The 13,937-nt window shown below is 34.1% G+C and overlaps 2 protein-coding genes across 6 annotated transcripts; one reads left to right on the top strand and one right to left on the bottom strand.

Annotated features, from left to right (window-relative positions):
• The first annotated feature begins 310 nt into the window (after positions 1 to 310).
• LOC120271962 (zinc finger-containing ubiquitin peptidase 1-like) lies at positions 311 to 10,311 on the top strand. 5 transcript variants are annotated; one of them, XR_005540097.1, is made up of 8 exons: positions 313 to 1,179; positions 1,348 to 1,453; positions 2,188 to 3,056; positions 3,188 to 3,302; positions 4,484 to 4,579; positions 4,649 to 4,774; positions 9,549 to 9,632; positions 10,198 to 10,311. XR_005540097.1 is itself a non-coding variant. In XM_039278655.1 (7 exons), the coding sequence occupies exons 1-6, from the start codon at positions 1,121 to 1,123 to the stop codon at positions 4,730 to 4,732; spliced, it is 1,329 nt and encodes a 442-aa protein (XP_039134589.1). In that variant the 5' UTR covers positions 312 to 1,120; the 3' UTR covers positions 4,733 to 4,774; positions 10,198 to 10,295. The 5 variants fall into 5 exon arrangements, 3 of the variants coding, with proteins under 3 accessions (XP_039134589.1, XP_039134590.1, XP_039134588.1); XR_005540098.1 differs by lacking the exon at positions 10,198 to 10,311 and having other exon boundaries at positions 311 to 1,179; positions 4,491 to 4,579; positions 9,549 to 9,678; XM_039278655.1 differs by lacking the exon at positions 9,549 to 9,632 and having other exon boundaries at positions 312 to 1,179; positions 10,198 to 10,295.
• LOC120271963 (ABC transporter B family member 19-like) lies at positions 4,781 to 11,655 on the bottom strand. Its single transcript, XM_039278657.1, is given in 11 exon segments — positions 4,781 to 6,218; positions 6,220 to 6,419; positions 7,118 to 7,548; positions 8,122 to 8,471; positions 8,833 to 9,056; positions 9,285 to 9,598; positions 9,680 to 9,939; positions 10,127 to 10,327; positions 10,491 to 10,666; positions 11,122 to 11,176; positions 11,260 to 11,655. Coding segments are annotated over 11 exon segments (3,831 nt in total). The 5' UTR covers positions 11,596 to 11,655; the 3' UTR covers positions 4,781 to 4,934.
• Positions 11,656 to 13,937: the final 2,282 nt, after the last annotated feature.

Raw genomic sequence — 13,937 nt, 5'->3', positions numbered from 1 at the left:
GTCGTTTAAAAATAATGAAAAGCCCCTTCTTCGGTTCAAAAAAACACGAGAAGCTTCATAGGTCCGTGCTACTTTTCTCTCATCTTGTTCGGTGATGCCATTCTATCTCCACTTTCGATTGATTCTTTGATTCTTTTCATTCGTTTCATTGATTCTTTTAGGGTTTTCTTTCATTCCATGGGTTTATTTTTTTTTATTATTTGTAGTTTTTTTTTTTAAATAATCTTGAATGTGAAGGGGGTCTTGATGTTTAGCATCAAAGAAAATGTTCGAAGAATAGAACGTGTGGTTTTTGAATTTTTTTTTTTTTGCTTCATTCTTGTATATTCTAGATTTGCTTTGCTTGCTAGTATGGATGTTTTTGATGGATTAAAGTAATTTTTTTAAATGAAATTATAATCTTTGGCACAAGAGAACATGTTCTAAGAATAGAACTTGTGACTTGCTAATCGTTTGTTTGTTATATTTTTATGTATGTTAGCTTTGCTGGTTATAAAGTAGGGAAATTTTTGATGGATTGTGGATTCTGTTTTAACAATTTTAAGCCTATGATTATAATTTCAGAGAATCGAACAAGTTGTTCGTAAATCCTGTGTTTTACTATATTTTGCATAAGTAAACTTGCTTGAACGGTGCCAAACATTTAAAAAAAGTAAACTGCTTGTTGTTAGCTTTGCTGGTTATAAAGTATACAATTGCTTGGATTATATTACATGGTTGCTGATTGTTAGGTGGATTGTCTACCAAAAATGCTGTCATATTCACTTATCTCAAAAAGATTGAAACTTTGTTTTTTTTTTTTTATCTTTGCATTACTTGAATCCATAAGAAATTGAAAAATATAAATAAAAATCAAGGGAAAGTGATAGCAAGAGATAAGATAAAGTTCTTCCCTGTAAATATTTGATGGTTTTTCTTGTTTATATGTTCTCTATGATATCCTTATGTGAGTAAAGTTGATTATTCATTTGACCATATCAGGGAACTTATTTTTTGATTTATATGTCTGGTTATTTCATACCAATCTTCTGCATTGTCCAATTAATGAATGGTTCTATTGCTTTTTCTAGTTTTCTTGTTGATCCTCCAATTAATGTAACAGAGAATTGCAAATCAAAAGATGCTCTCATCTTGCCCAATCTGCTCCACATGTTTTCCAACTCTATCTGACTTGGAACGGTATCACTTCAAACTTTTTAAGGGGCGAAATATCATAACTTGTATTACCTTTTGCTAAATTATCATATGTTGTATTACCTTTCTCTATTGCCACTTTCTATTTCATAACCAGACCGATTCATTTTGTTATACCTATCCAGAGTAAATTATTTTTTGGAACTTCTACAGGCATGTAAACAATCACTTTGTAGATGATGAACTTGAGCGGGACATGGAACTAGCAGAACAAATTGCATTAGCTCCACCCAGTCCTATACAAATGGCTGGCTCGTTGGTATGTTATAATGATTTTTTGTTCTTGATTTAGATGTATAATGTTTATTACTTGAGTTTTCAGTTGTCATAAGCCAGCATCTTTCAGTTTAGAACGGTTATTGGTTAATATTTTGATGTTTGTATTTTTTATCAATATATATAGATCTTGGGGTTTAACCATCACTATTAATAGCTTTTTTCAAGGTCATAAACCAAATTACATTCTCCCTTTCAAACAAATTTCTCTTTGAATGGTTTTCCTTTTTTTACTATGAATTTTTTAATTTGATGATTTTTTGATGAGTACATTGATATGCTGAAATGTTCATTTTTTTTTCTTCTAATGCATTAGTGTTGCTCATGCACTCGTGCATGCCTGGAAACTTGATGGACACTATTTTCAATTGGTATATTTGTTAGATTATTTTTGTGGTATGACCTTCAATAGTACTTGTCCATTTGTTTTTGTATGTTAGTATGTAGGACCCAATCCTTATCGTCTTGTATTTTGTTACTTTTATTATGTGTCATTACTCAACGAGGAGAAAAATGAAATTTCTCTTTAACCTAATATTGATCACGGATGGAAATAATTTTCTTGTGCAGGACTTTAAAAATAGGGAAAAATGTTTATTTAAGCTTGAGTCAGGAAATACAGATGTTAAATGGTCAAAATATTCCAATTATTGGCTCTTCATTGTATATGCTGATATTTTCCTTTTTTAAGAAGAATTTGCCGCATGCTATTCCCAGGTTGAAGGAGTGACTCCTGAATCCAGCACTTTGAGGTTGAAGGCACATGATTATGGGGAACCTCTTCATCTACAGCTGGGCATATCTTCATTAGTTTCCTTGCAAACTAAAAGCACATTTTATAAAGTTGAAGGTGGTCTAATGACTTTATTGAGGAGGTGTCTGGAATTGGAAAAGGGTAGTTCAAAAAGTATCATAACAGGCCACATTGACCATTATCAGAGTTTGAAATCTGAAGATCATGGATGGGGTTGTGGATGGCGCAATATTCAAATGTTAAGCTCCCACCTTTTGATGCAGAATCAAGAAGTGAGGGATGTTATGTTTGGAGGGTGTGGATTTGTTCCTGATATTCCATCACTCCAGAGGTGGCTGGAGATTGCTTGGAGAAAAGGTTTTGATTCAGATGGCTCAGAAACATTTTGTAATAAAATTTATGGCACTACGAAATGGATTGGAACCACTGAGTGTGCTGCACTCCTTTGTTCTTTTGGCCTTAGAGCAAGAGTTGTAGATTTTGATAGTTTGTCATCTCCATCACCATCGTTGTCCAATGTGAATCTTGGTGCCAAAGGAAAGGACGGAAATCATCAACACCCCAGAGACAAAAGGAAAGCAAAACAGGTTTATGGGCCACTTGACAAGTTTCTTATTCAAAGGAAGCCTAGTGCTTCTTCAGTGGGTGTCTTGTCATGTGAAAGTTCTCAGCATGTGCTTCATGCTGGTACCTTGATAGATGATGACTGCAATCAATATAATGGGGAGATTAAGAGCCATCATATCCTTGTTGATTGGGTCTGGAACTATTTTAACAGTGGACTTTCCAATGCACGTAATGATTCTAAAGGTGTTTTTGTCAGTGAAAGAACGTAAGCAATCCTTTTTCTGCCAAAGAAGTGACTGATAAACAGTACTAAATAAAGCACTGAAATGCTCTACATCTTTTATTACATTTTCCCATTTGGGTTATATTTTTTTAATTGAATTCTATGTTGATTAGGCCTTTATACTTTCAATACAATGGTCATTCAAGAACCATCATTGGAATCCAACGGCACAAGGGATTGCGAAACTTGCAAGATCAATATTTTCTTTTGGTTCTTGATCCTTCTGAGGTAACATGTGGTTATTCTGCTTTGTACAAGTGTTTTGCTAATTACTACTAGTGCCTTCCATCGCTGTCGAGGGCCCCTCAATTTACTGTACAGGCAGAAGGGGAATTGATATAACCCACTTCCTATAAGTGCATGAATGTTACATTAAGTTATAATGTCTGTACCTACAATGGGGAATTTTCTTTGCCTTCTCAATTGTTTCTATGACTACTACATTGTAGGATCTTGTGGATGCACACGTAAAAATTCAACATGTGGCATTTGGACAAAGTGTTATCATTTTAACTGCCTTTGGATTGTGGATATTGTAAATATTTTTTTACTATATGAATACATGAATTTTTGTTAAGCTTTTTATTAGACGAGTTCCCAGCCATAATATTTAATTATTGTTATTATTGAACTTCCAGACTTGAAGGGACCTGACTGCAATTCTGTATCTCACATCATCCTTAAATCTTTTGAGCATGGAATAGTTGACAACGTAGCCATTTGACTTTTTGTTTAAATATAGAAACTCTCCTTGTGCCCTGACCATTTAGTATCCAATCCAAAACATTTCTGCCCAAACACTTACGTGGTCCCATTCCTTGTATCTTTTTATTTAAATCCCATTCCAATCTATCACTTCTATCAGCATGAGTTTGTTCAAAACTTCTGATTTTCTGCATTGGATTTCGATGCCCAAGGGCAACGGACATATGGGTGGAGATAATACATACCCTGTTGTTCTAAACTTTAAACTATATCATGGTTTTGATTTCGATAAATGTTTAGTTTTGAATACTTTAGAATTATTCAGGAAAGGACTTTGAAAATCTCGGAGAACACGTGAGATACAAAAGACTTGGAATTTGAAATAACAGATAGTGTACAGAGTAGAACAATTCTATTCAATAGTATATAGTCATCAACATAGCACCCATGTATGTTATTGTTCTATCATATGCCATCCTCTCTACACTTTTTTGCCAATCACCTTTCCACATGCAAAACTAAACCAATATTTTCTCCCGCTCACATTTAGTTTCAACCGCCAGTTGATGAGCATGGCTGAGTTGCCAAATAAAGTCTGGGTCTGCCGAACTGGTTCCTTTTCTTTTTCTGATCTTGTCGCTTTTCTGTTAAGGAACTGCTTGTGTTAATACTGACACCTTTATGGCTTTGTTGTATTGCCAAAGAGAACAGAAGATTTGGAAAGGTCTCTCCAAGCTAGCAGTGGATGGCAAAGGTTGATAAAAAGAGGGGTGCATACCTTGAGAAAGCCACAGTACCAGGTTAGGTGAAACGGTTAAACTTATTAATGCTAGTTGTACGAATAACTTAAAATCTCTTGTTTGCTTCAGCTGTGTTATGTTGATCATGGAATTGCCCATAAAGAGGAGATGGAGCAGCTCAAGGTTATTCATAGCATCTTAATTAAATTCTAAACGAAGTGGATATGGATATTATGAAGGTGTGCCTCACATCAGGTGATTATTATTACATTGCAATTCTTTTAAAATCATACTAGTTAAGCTGGCTGGAAGTCAACAAGGTAAAAGCACACCTTCATTTGATTACAATGTGAAGTACTTTCCTCACGTGATTGTTGTGTTGAGGATTGTCTTGGCTTCATAATGTTAAAAGACCTCATTGGTCAACTGCACATGTTTGGCTATGGAGATTGAATAATTTCGAGTAGGCACTACCTGATTCTTCCATTAAGCTTTTGTGGTTACCCATCTCAATCACTTTTCCCTTATCCATCACTATGATCACGTCTGAATTGATCACTGTAGAAAGCCTGTGTGCGACTGTAATTTGGGTTGCCTTAGCTTGTTGGTTACCTTTCCTCCTTTCCTGTGGTCTTAATGCATTCATGACTGACCTTTCTGTTTCTCCATCAAGTGCACTGGTAGCTTCATCTAGCAGCAAAACAGCAGGTCTCTTCACCAGAGCTCGTGCGATGGCTACTCTTTGCTTTTGTCCACCAGAAAGTTGGCAGCCCTTTTCTCCCACCAAAGTATCATATCCTTGAGGCAAGTTGGTAATGAAATGGTGAATATTTGCTTCAATTGCAGCTTTAACTATTTCAGTTTCTGAAGCACTCTCATTACCATAGCATATATTATCTCTAATTGAAGAACGAAATAGAGGAGGTTCTTGTTGCACCAACCCTATCTGTTTTCTCAACCACCTCAGGTTGTATGCTTTTATATCTATCATGTCGATAGAAATTTTTCCTTTGGAAGGGTCATAGAACCTCAATGTAAGTGCCAGAATAGAGGACTTGCCTGCCCCGCTTGGCCCAACTATGGCAACTCTTTGTCCAGCTTCAATAGTTAAACTGAAGTTACTTAGTACAAGCTGTTCTGGTCTTGTTGGATAGTTGAAGCTGACATGTTCAAATTCAATCCTGCCTTCAATTTGTTCATTGTCTGGAATATCTGGGATGTCTGGTGCAATTTGGGTTTCACGGTCAAGGATCTGGAAAACAGGTTTGAGTATGTTAATGGCAGACATGACCATGGGGATCAAGGTCCATAGCTCAGTGATTGATGGAACTGTCAGTGAAAAAATCTGATACGATCTTATTCCATCCTTAAATGTTGCTTGTTCCTTCTTAACCAAAACTGTGGTGTACCACAAGGCAACAGCATGCGCAATATTCCATAAGCAAAGTGACACCCCTTGAATGATCCCATATTTAACACTCTCTATCCTGCTAATTTTCATTGGCTCTTTTACTGCTACCTTGGCTTTAGCTAGTATTTGCTCCTCATTTATGAAGGAAGCTATTGTTCTGATATTGCTAGCTGATTCTGAAGTGAGAGCTGTAAGTTCTTGAGTGCTAACACTAGCATTTGCTGAAAAGCCTTTTGCTGATTTTGCTTGTACCAGACCACCTATGAAGTGACAAGGCATAACCGCCCAAAGCTACTAATGCCATTCTCCAGTTAACTATTATACTTACAGTGGTTGCTATTAAAATAGAAGAGACGCACTGAACGATCACAGACATCCGGTCAGATATAATCGTTTTGATCATGGAGGTATCGCTGATAATTTTTGAAGTAACACGTGCCGCAGCATTTTCAGGTTTTTCAAACCAAGCTAGCTCGTTACGAAGTACAGCTGTAAAGATATTGGAGAAATAAATCCTATTAGTACCATTGACATTTGAAATATCAAGCCCTTTAAACTACCCAAATCAATATTGTGGCAGTTCTTCATATGCTAAGTTGTTACAAAAATGAATACATCTTTCAATTGTTTTGTTAGAAATTGAAGCTAAAAGAGCACTATTGGGTGGGCATGCAGTTTATTTCAAAGTATTTGTTAAAAATTTTATGGCTAAATGTAGAGAATAATTGTTATTTTTGGTAGTATCAGTTGCCTTGTTCATGGATTTCATCATAATGTGTATATGGAAGTTTAGGTTATGCACCAATAGTTGTATTTGCTGATGATATCTATTGTAAAATCAAGTGGAGTTTCTTTCCTCTGATTTTTCTGTAAGTCCTCATTTTTTAAATTCTCAGTTTGTTTTTCAATGCAAGCAGATCACATGTTTTTCTGGGTCTTTCGAAAATTTCATCATCTTATGTCTTCAAGGTGTGTTTCCATGATGTAATCTTTAGGAACATGCGCTACATAAATGTTTTAGTTCAGCATTTTTTAGAGCAGGATATAATTTATTGATATTTCTCTTCCATTTAGGTCATGGTTGGATGATGAGTTGGTATTTGTTCGCTAATTGTCAAAGTATGTCTGTATTATGTGATACTGAACGGCCAAAACAAAGGGCAGTATGTTAAAACTAGATGATTTACCTGAAAATAGAGATTCCCGAAGGTTTTTCATGGCCGTCTCGCCTATGATTGTGTAGAAGTAATGTTGCAAAATATGGCTAAACAACGTAAGCAGTCCGACCAGAGAGAACATTCCTGAATACCACCCTACTTTCCTTGTTGGATCATGTTCATAGTATGCTACTCCTATTGTGATTATAAAAAATCCAAATAATGGCTTAGAAATACCAGATAGAGCTGCAGCACAAGAACCTATAGCAATGTTAAGAAGGTCGATTTTTTTTAAGTTAAACCAAATTCTGAAGAAAGTAGTATCCGTTCTTTCTTGTACATCTTTCCTTGGCAACTTCCTGAGCAAGGCTTCTGATTCCATAGACTGTTCAATATTCTTATTGTATTGTGCTGAAGTCTTCTGGCTGGAATCTTGCCCTTCATTGATAAAATTTATGACCCTGTTAACATTAAAAAAATGATGTTTTCAGCAAATTATTTATATTTGTACACAATGATTGAAATCAGAATCTATGTTCTATAATTCCCTGAGTTTGAACCAAATATGTGCAATGCTTTGTATACAGATTTAAGCATACACATCATGTCATTTTTCTGTGATTTGATCTTTAATATATTCTTCATCATTAGGAACTTTTGGCAAAAATAAGTTGCTTTTGCCTTTTTCCTAGGATTCTACATTTTGGTGCATTTGTGTTGTGAATATTGTCAGCTAGTTTTTCATTATATATATGGCACTTGCTTAGCGCTCAAGAATTGATGACAACTTTATGTAGTTCAAATTATTAATTTGGTGTTCCCCCTTGATTTTGATTGTGGGATTCTTACACTGATGTATCATAGCTGTTAAAATGTTCCCTATAGATTTTGTAAAATTATAATTCTTTTCATATTGATTAAATTGTGATGTCAAAAGAATCAATTGCTCAGCCGTATGAGGATGAAACTCTCAAGTGTGGTTCTAAGGAAAGGAGTTTACTTGCCTATGCCTTTTATATAAGTGGTATGCATACCTGGAGTTTCTCTCTTTAAAATTTGTTGGATTTTGAGCTTCAAATAAATTGCTGTAAAATTTGCTGTTCTCTAGCAATTCATGATGAGTTCCACTTTGTGCTACTTTTCCATTCTCAAGCACCACAATTATATCTGAGTTGATCACTGTTGACATTCTATGGGCAATTAAAATTACTGTCCTTCCTTGCATTGCTTTCTCAAGAGCATCTTGAACCAACTTCTCTGACTCTGAATCAAGTGCGCTTGTTGCCTCATCAAGTAGAAGAATTGGTGGATCTTTTAGCATTGCCCTTGCTATGGCTATTCTTTGTCTTTGTCCTCCTGATAATTGCAGTCCTCTCTCTCCTACCTGAGTTGCAATTGCCATGTCAGCTGAATTACATAGATGGATAAACATTGGATAGTGAGTTATATTCAAGATTATAGGCAGTGAATAATTTGACACTTTTGTATCATCGAGTGTTTTTTTATCTCAAGTATGTACTTAGAAGAAGAAAATCATCATGAACTATCCATATATGCTTGCTTCCTACAGTGAGTCATTCATTATTCAAATTATTTTTTGCTTATTTGGTTCTAATGTTCTTTGAATGAATGCTTGAAAGTAGAGCTGAATTTGCAAAGTTATATCAGTTGATGATTTCATCTTTTGAATTCAATATGCTTAACTGTATTGCCACTGACTATCTGGTATTAACCAAATTTTTTACCTCTGTTGAATACTGATTTGGAAGCTGAGATATGAATAAGTGTATATTAGCTGTTAATGCTGCTTGAGCAATCTGGTCATCACTTGCATCCAGGTTTCCGACCTTCAAGTTGTCCTTAATAGTGCCTGTAAAGAGGGATGGCTCTTGAGAAACTGCTGCTATGTTCCTTCTCAGGAATTTTAGGTCAAGATCCTTGATGTTATAACCATCAATGAAAACTCCACCTGTGAAATTGTCTAGCATCAGACCTCAAAACTCCACATAAAGACATTTGTCTATGAACATAAGAACATTAGCCATTAGAACCTTCTTATGTTAATCAAGTGTTTAATCACTATTTCCATTTCTTGTTGATTCCTGCTAGAGTAGGGTACTAATAAATATCTACAAACTTTTGTTGTTTGCGGTCAGATAAGATTTTGTAGTTGTAAGACATGTAAAATGCAGCTAACCTGATAATGGATCATAGAACCGTTCAAGTAGAGAAATTACAGTGCTTTTTCCACATCCACTGCTACCCACCAGCGCAACAACTCTTCCTGTTGGTATGTACAATGAGAGTCCTTGAAGGATGAGCTTATCCTTGCGGGATGGATAGGCAAAATAGACATCTTTTATTTCAATGTCTCCTACAATCTTCCCCGGTTTTTGTCCTTTTGTGTCATGACAAATACCTGGTCTCCTGTTGATTATTTGAAATACTTCATGTCCTGCAGATTTGGCCTGACGAAAGACCTGAAGATCTGGAGCTGCATAAGTGATCGATCTGCAATTTTATTTTAGCAAGATTCAGATGCATGGTAATTTACACTGGTTACAAATGAAAAATTGATTTTGGGACAAGTACATTGCTCCAAAGAGGATGCTCATTACTGCAGCTAATGTCTCACCCCCTTGAGATTTATGTGCTGATACTGCAACTGCACCCACCCAAACAATCAATGCCCATGAGCAGAATGTCACTGCTTGAAACAGGCCCATTCCAATTCCTTTTATTATTGCCTCTTTCTTGCACATCGTGTATTGCTTCTCCATGAACATGGCAAAGGACTTGGTCATGCTATTTTCGCCAACAAAGGAGAAAACTGTCTTGATTTGAGTTAATGTCTGTATGCATGAATGTTTCAAAACGTTAGGTGCTTCATGATGAAATATAAATTCCTATAAGAACCAATTTTCTCTGGGGAACACTACACTTTGATGTGTTCACCTGTTACTGAAGGGTTCATAGTTTTCTTATATACGAATATGATGATAGATGTATTGAGTACATTTTGTTTTAAGCTGTAAGTACCTCTTCTACCATGGTTGTCACTTCGGACAGATACTTCATTCTTGTTGCTGAAATCTTATTCATCTTAGCAGTATATGTACCTCCAACAGCAAGGACCAGGGGCACCACAATCAAAGTGAGCATGGCTACTTGCCAGCAGCAGATAAAAGCAATGATGATTCCAACAAATAAAGTCGAGAAGCTCGAGATGAAATGGCCCAACTACAAAAAGTTAAGCATATCAGTTCTCTATAATATTTAGAAGGTACTTTCTTCTTCTTCTTCTTCTTCTTCATTATTTATTTTATTTTTATTTTTTGTACTTGAGATAATGCTCACCAAGTTGGAGTTCATGATTAGTTCTATTGCATAGTAAATAGCTCACCTTCTCACCAATTGCATCTTGTATGATGCTCATATTGCTTGTTACTCCAGTGATTATTTTGCCCATGGTCAATTCAGTATCAAAAGCTTCTATATCTTGACTTAGAACTGCCCTTAGAAATGCTAATCTCAAACGTGCTAATTGTCGTTCGCTTGTGTACATCCATGATGATATTTCTGCAATGTTCATGTTTGTCACGTTAAAGCTTCCACATGCACAAAATTCTAATAAAATTAATGAGAGAAGATAACAAGCGAAAATTGTTTCTCAGAGATAGTTTCCTCTTTCTTTCTTTCTTGCTTTCTATATATATATATTTGTATTCTCACGCATTAGACACAAACCTTTGATAGTACCAAAACTGTGCCGGTTTATAAAAGTTTGCACCATCATTTTGCTGAGATTGATAATTATGCATCAGATGTCCTCATCTTTTAAATTATTTATGATCCAAATCAAGACATTTCATGTTAGACTTCTGAACTTATGAAGCCATGTTTTTCCCAAAGTAAATCTAGATCTAATTGTGGAAATACTGAAATCAAGAAATCTGAGACTTTTGTGTTTATGTGTTATGATTTTATGCCGGCACTATTTTATTTAAAAAAAAAAAAGACGATTGAATTGTTACCTAGCATTCCGGCAGGAAGAGTTGCAATGGCCATGTACCAAACGTAGGGCACAACCTAATTTGAATCATCAAACTCAACCATCCATTAGTGCAACTTTGAAGCTTCTCTTAAAACACTAATACACAAGAAATGCTTACCTTTTCCAGTGCAGGCACCATTTCTTTCTCATTACCTGCGTTGTTCCCGTATGCATCGAGAGCCTTGCCAAGCAGCAAGTACCCAACGGGCTGCGCCATGCCATGCACGACTGATCCCAATGTCCCGAGCAACATAAACAACCAATCCAAGGTATCTGCATAGCTGAGCAACCTGTGAAACGGCAATGACTTGGCTTCTTCTTTATTACCTTTTTCTTGAAGAGTACCCATTGTCTTCATGCATGCAAATGAGGAGACTAACTGAAAATTTGAGAGCAGTGGTTTATATAGAAGTTCAGGTAAAAAAGTATATGCACAGGATATGCTTCTCTTCATGTTTGCATGCACTTTTGAAATGTTTGAATAAATGGGATCAAAATATTATTTTGATTGATTGTTTAATGAGTTTTGTAGTTCATTTTGTTTGTTTGTTTTTGGTTACTAAACTATTCTTCTTCATTAGCGATGGATTCAATGATAATTATTCAAATATGGACTTGATTGTGTTTGTAGCAGGAACCTGGGGATATTTTGGAAGTTAAGTTCCTATTTGCTTCTAGCAATGACTTGGTTGTTGTTGTTGTTGTTTTTGCACATATACTCCTATGCAGTACTGATATTACATGTTTAATTCTGAAGAATTTAAATTGATATTTTATTTTATTTTATATTTTTTTTATTTATTGATTTATTTTTTGGTACAGTAAAACTTCATCAATCTTGTAATATGAAAGACAGTTGAGTTTAAACTTTAAATGTGTAAATATGTATTATCATAACTTTAAAAAAAAAAAAATCTTGTTTTCCTTTCCAACATTTTTCATGTGTTTTTATTTTCTCCTTTTTCATTCCCTGCATTTTTCCCTGAATGCACAACCTTTAATGGGCTCTAATCTCGTGTGTTTAGTTTTGATGAATGTGTGTCTCAATCTTGTTACATAAAAGAGTCTTATTTATTTATTAATTTATTTATTTTGAGAATTAATATTTTATTTTAATTTATTTGTATAATTATTAGCAATTAACACCTTTCACACTGACATATATGTTCATCTTCCCTAGTTTACTAATATGGAATGAAATAAAGATATATATACATATAGAGGGCCAGTAATCTAGGGATGTTTTTAGATTTAATAAATCTGGGGATGTTTCACATCAACCGTTAGATCATCATCATCTAACGACTGTTATTTTATTATAACTATAACCCTGAAAGTAGGGTTAGTGATAGTAATAAAACAATATTGGTTAGATGAGTGATCTAACGGTTGTCTGTGGGAACGTCCTTAGAAAACATATTATTATTATATATATATAGTTATAAAATTTAATGTTTAGATAGAGTTTGCCGAGCATGCAAACCCTCCCATAATTGTATATCCTCTAGAAGATCACATAATTATATATAGATTCTATTATTAATATGTATGTATATGCCATACACTACATATAACAAATAATTCTGAAATTTTGGTTTTACCGAATGGATTATTCAAATTGTTGTTAATCTTTTTTAACTTTTTCACCGGGTCCATATCATTACCAACTTTCAAAAGGTCAAATCAGTAAAATTATTTGGTAAAAGAAAATTGTGTTATTCAAGTATATACCCAGTATATCTTTTAATTAGTTAAATAAGTAATTTGAGTTGATTGGCAAAGTATTATTGGTTTCGGTTTGAAAGAACACAACTTATTGGCATGCTTCAATGAAGTTAATCAAGAGGAACAAATGGTTCATTTTCTCAATTTCTCATTTTTTTTTTTCTAATTGAAAAATGTTTTGCAGGTTCTTGTCCTCTCGTTTGTCTTTCTTTCATTTTGCCATTTTCACCCTCTAATCCATTAAAAAAATATTAATTAAGTTTGCTTTTAAAAAAAAACTAAATTATTTCATTAATATTTATTTATTTTCCAACCACACATCAAATTATTATTATTATTTTTTTAATTCAACAGAAATAAAAGAAAGAGCCCCATAGTGATGTTCAGAGAGTTTTCCAAATTTTTAAAAAATGAATATAGAAAATTATTATTATTATTATTTTAAAACTGCTCACCTCCTTATGGCAAAGACCATTGTTAAAGGCAGTGTAATTTTCTATAATTTCAAGATATTGGCTTTCCTAGCTGTGTACTCCAACCTTTGTTTTTCCTAGACTAAGAAAAGTTTAAATAAAAAAAATATTAAAAAAAAACTATATTATTGACTGATGGGGTTCTATAAAAAAGAAACAGTGGAGAGATGTAGACATTTTTCTTCATTTTTATCAAAAACTTATAATTTATAATTTACAGTGATTGAAGAACAAGAACTTTTGATTGATGAACAAAACTATGCCCAATCCTTTTCATCCAAATATTTCCATTAATTTTCTCAATCACCTATGAGCTACCTGCCATAGAGAGTTATAGTCATAATAATCTTCAAACTTTATAATTTTTCTTTTCCTTAAAAACCAAGAACCAAAACCTATGATCAATAGAATTCTATGTCCAATAGAAACAGAGTGATTTTATGTTAAAATCATAGTCAATGTTGTATCTACTTGGGAAAATATTAAATAATCAACATTGTCTTACTTTTATGTCAAAAAAATAATAATAATTCATTTACAGTCTCAAGAAAAAGAAGAAAAAAAAAATCTTAGTGTGCACCACTGGAACAATACCATA

This window comes from Dioscorea cayenensis, chromosome 11 (assembly GCF_009730915.1).
Source record: "Dioscorea cayenensis subsp. rotundata cultivar TDr96_F1 chromosome 11, TDr96_F1_v2_PseudoChromosome.rev07_lg8_w22 25.fasta, whole genome shotgun sequence".
NCBI lineage: Eukaryota > Viridiplantae > Streptophyta > Magnoliopsida > Dioscoreales > Dioscoreaceae > Dioscorea > Dioscorea cayenensis.
The sequence above is the reverse complement of the archived record's forward strand: the minus strand, read 5'-3'. Positions and strand labels throughout refer to the sequence as shown.

Excerpts from the sequence above, each read along its gene's own strand:
- LOC120271962 (XM_039278655.1), top strand. The coding sequence starts at position 1,121 with ATGCTCTCATCTTGCCCAATCTGCTCCACATGTTTTCCAACTCTATCT. Across the intron at positions 3,057-3,187 it reads GTTTTTGTCAGTGAAAGAAC|GCCTTTATACTTTCAATACA; the intron begins GTAAGCAATCCT and ends TATGTTGATTAG. Across the intron at positions 3,303-4,483 it reads TGGTTCTTGATCCTTCTGAG|AGAACAGAAGATTTGGAAAG; the intron begins GTAACATGTGGT and ends GTATTGCCAAAG.